This window comes from Arachis ipaensis, chromosome B03, assembly GCF_000816755.2.
Source record: "Arachis ipaensis cultivar K30076 chromosome B03, Araip1.1, whole genome shotgun sequence".
Classification (NCBI taxonomy): Eukaryota; Viridiplantae; Streptophyta; class Magnoliopsida; order Fabales; family Fabaceae; genus Arachis; species Arachis ipaensis.
Window position 1 is genome coordinate 24,291,270 of NC_029787.2, and position 2,177 is coordinate 24,293,446.

The 2,177-nt window shown below is 37.2% G+C and overlaps 2 protein-coding genes across 2 annotated transcripts in view; both read right to left on the minus strand.

Annotated features, from left to right (window-relative positions):
• LOC107632742 overlaps positions 1-2,171 on the minus strand; it is a 5,173-nt gene extending 3,002 nt beyond the window's left edge. The window contains exon 1 of the mRNA XM_021118475.1: positions 293-2,171. Within this exon, the coding sequence (XP_020974134.1) occupies positions 293-1,000 (708 nt within the window). The 5' untranslated portion in view covers positions 1,001-2,171. The remainder of the gene's footprint in view (positions 1-292) is intronic.
• LOC110262375 (surfactin synthase subunit 2-like) overlaps positions 1,008-2,177 on the minus strand; it is a 4,537-nt gene continuing 3,367 nt past the window's right edge. Inside the window, exons 8-9 of the mRNA XM_021117226.1 lie at positions 1,071-2,167; positions 1,008-1,029 (exon numbers count right to left, since the gene is read on the minus strand). Coding sequence (XP_020972885.1) covers positions 1,008-1,029; positions 1,071-2,167 — 1,119 coding nt within the window. The remainder of the gene's footprint in view (positions 1,030-1,070; positions 2,168-2,177) is intronic.

The window sequence follows — 2,177 nt, forward strand, 5'->3', positions numbered from 1 at the left end:
GATAAAAAATTAATTATAAACTTTATAATCATTAATATATATATATATATATATATATATATATATATTAGTATGTCTACATTTATGGTATTTATTTTAATTATGTAAGTGTTTTTAAAATTAAATTTTTTTTTTTTATCTTTTGGTACTATTTTGTTTTAGCAACACTTTTTATAAAGCATTATAAAATATTAAAAAATGCTACTTCAATTTTAGGAATATTTTTTGAAACATCATAACTATGATAACTACTGTAGCATAGATATACTAGATGATAATTTCAGGAACTAACCTCTTTAACATTATTAAGCTTTGTAGGCTTGAGCACATGCTGTCCTTTTTCAACCTTTTGCAAGGGTTGTACCTCAGCACCATCTTTAATAACACTACCTTTTTGAATAACAGCATAAGGTCCAACTGAAGAACTTTTTCCAATCCTAATTGGATTGAAACTCAAGATCCTATTCTTTACCTCATGGCTTTGAACCAAAACCCCTTCAGCAATGACAGCTTCATCTCCAATTGAGACCAAAGACGGGTCTGTGATGTCAACTGTATCGAGCAAAACTGAGGATCCAATTCTTGCACCAAGCATCTCAAACCAATACTTAAGGAATGTTGTTCCTCTGAGGTGTACTCCTAGGACTCTAGAAGCAATTTCTTGAGTTTTATAGTGTGTCCACCACTTGATAAAATCCATTGAATGGATGGAGATTTCAGGAACAAGGGCATAGTTTGGCCTCAAGAAAGAATTCCCAAAAATTGAAATGCAAATGCTAGTAGAAGCAATGCATAGGATCCAAGAAAGGGGTGCCAAAGTCAAAGAAATTAAGTAGTTTGACCATGAAATTCCTTCCACTAATGCACTGATACTTTGATTGAAACTTAGAAAAGCAGTGATGGATATGTAAGCAGGAAAAACCAGCATGAGAGTAATATAGAAAAGTGCTAGGAGTTGAAGTAAACGAATACCCCATTGGTGAGTCTTGGACACATCCATAACCAATTCAGCAATCTCTATATCTTCTTCTGAAGCATTGGATGGATTGCTAACAAGTTGTGGCTTAGACTTGAATAGAAGATTTTCTGAGAAGTTAGCCAACTCTTGAATGCAAGAAGTAGTGAAGACATCAATAGCTGCAACCGGAACTCCCAAAAAATCTGAGAGTTTTTGTGATGCTTTGACAACACCAATTGAGTCAACACCAAAAGATGTTATGTTATCTGTGACTGATATGTCACTTTCTGGGATTCCTGCCTGCTCAGAAATAAGCTTTTTCAAGAACTCCACAATTTCCTTGTTGCTGATTCTTTGGCTAGTTCCAAGATTGTTCTTTGCTACATTGGACCTTGGTGTTCTTCCATCTTTGCAAGTTCCAGTAGTAAATGACCTTACCAATTTTTTCTTTGTCAAGAGAGGTTGTGGCACCAAGTTCAGTGTTTCATCTGCAAACTGTTTGAGACACTCAAACCTCTTGATTTTTCCTGATGTTGTTTTGCTGATGGTTCTTGGCTTGATCAACTTGACAGAAGCAACACTAACTCCATGTTCTTCTATAACACGAGTTTGAATATGCTCAATCACATCCTTGCTAACTGATTTACCATCCTTTACTTCTGCAATCACAACGAGGCCAACTTGATCAGACCCGTCAGGCAAGGCAATACCTTTTGCTGATAGAATCTCCTCAGGGACACCAATGACAGCGCAACACCCGGGACGAAGATATTCGGATGAATTCTCAACTGTCTTTTCAACATCTGATGAGTATATATTTCTCCCAGCTGCAATGATCAGATCCTTGATTCTTCCTGTGATGAATAGCTTCCTATCTATTATCCTTCCCAAGTCACCAGTTCTTGTGAAGTTTCTTCCAGGATGGTTTGGAAGCTCATTCCTGAAAGTTTTTTGGCTCAGTTCATCCTTTCCCCAATACCCAATTCCTGAACTTTGACTACTTATCCAAATCTCTCCTTCTTTTCCATCTTCTTGAAGCTCTTCGCCACTCTCAGGATCAACAATTCTGATGTCAACATCAGCATCTCCTGGCTGGACATATCCACAGCAGATTCTTCCTTGCCAATCAACAAGAATAGGATTACTTTGTCCAAATGCGCAGCTGACGAAAACGCAGTTTTCGGCCAAGCCATATCCTGGAGCTAGCACCTTTTGGGAT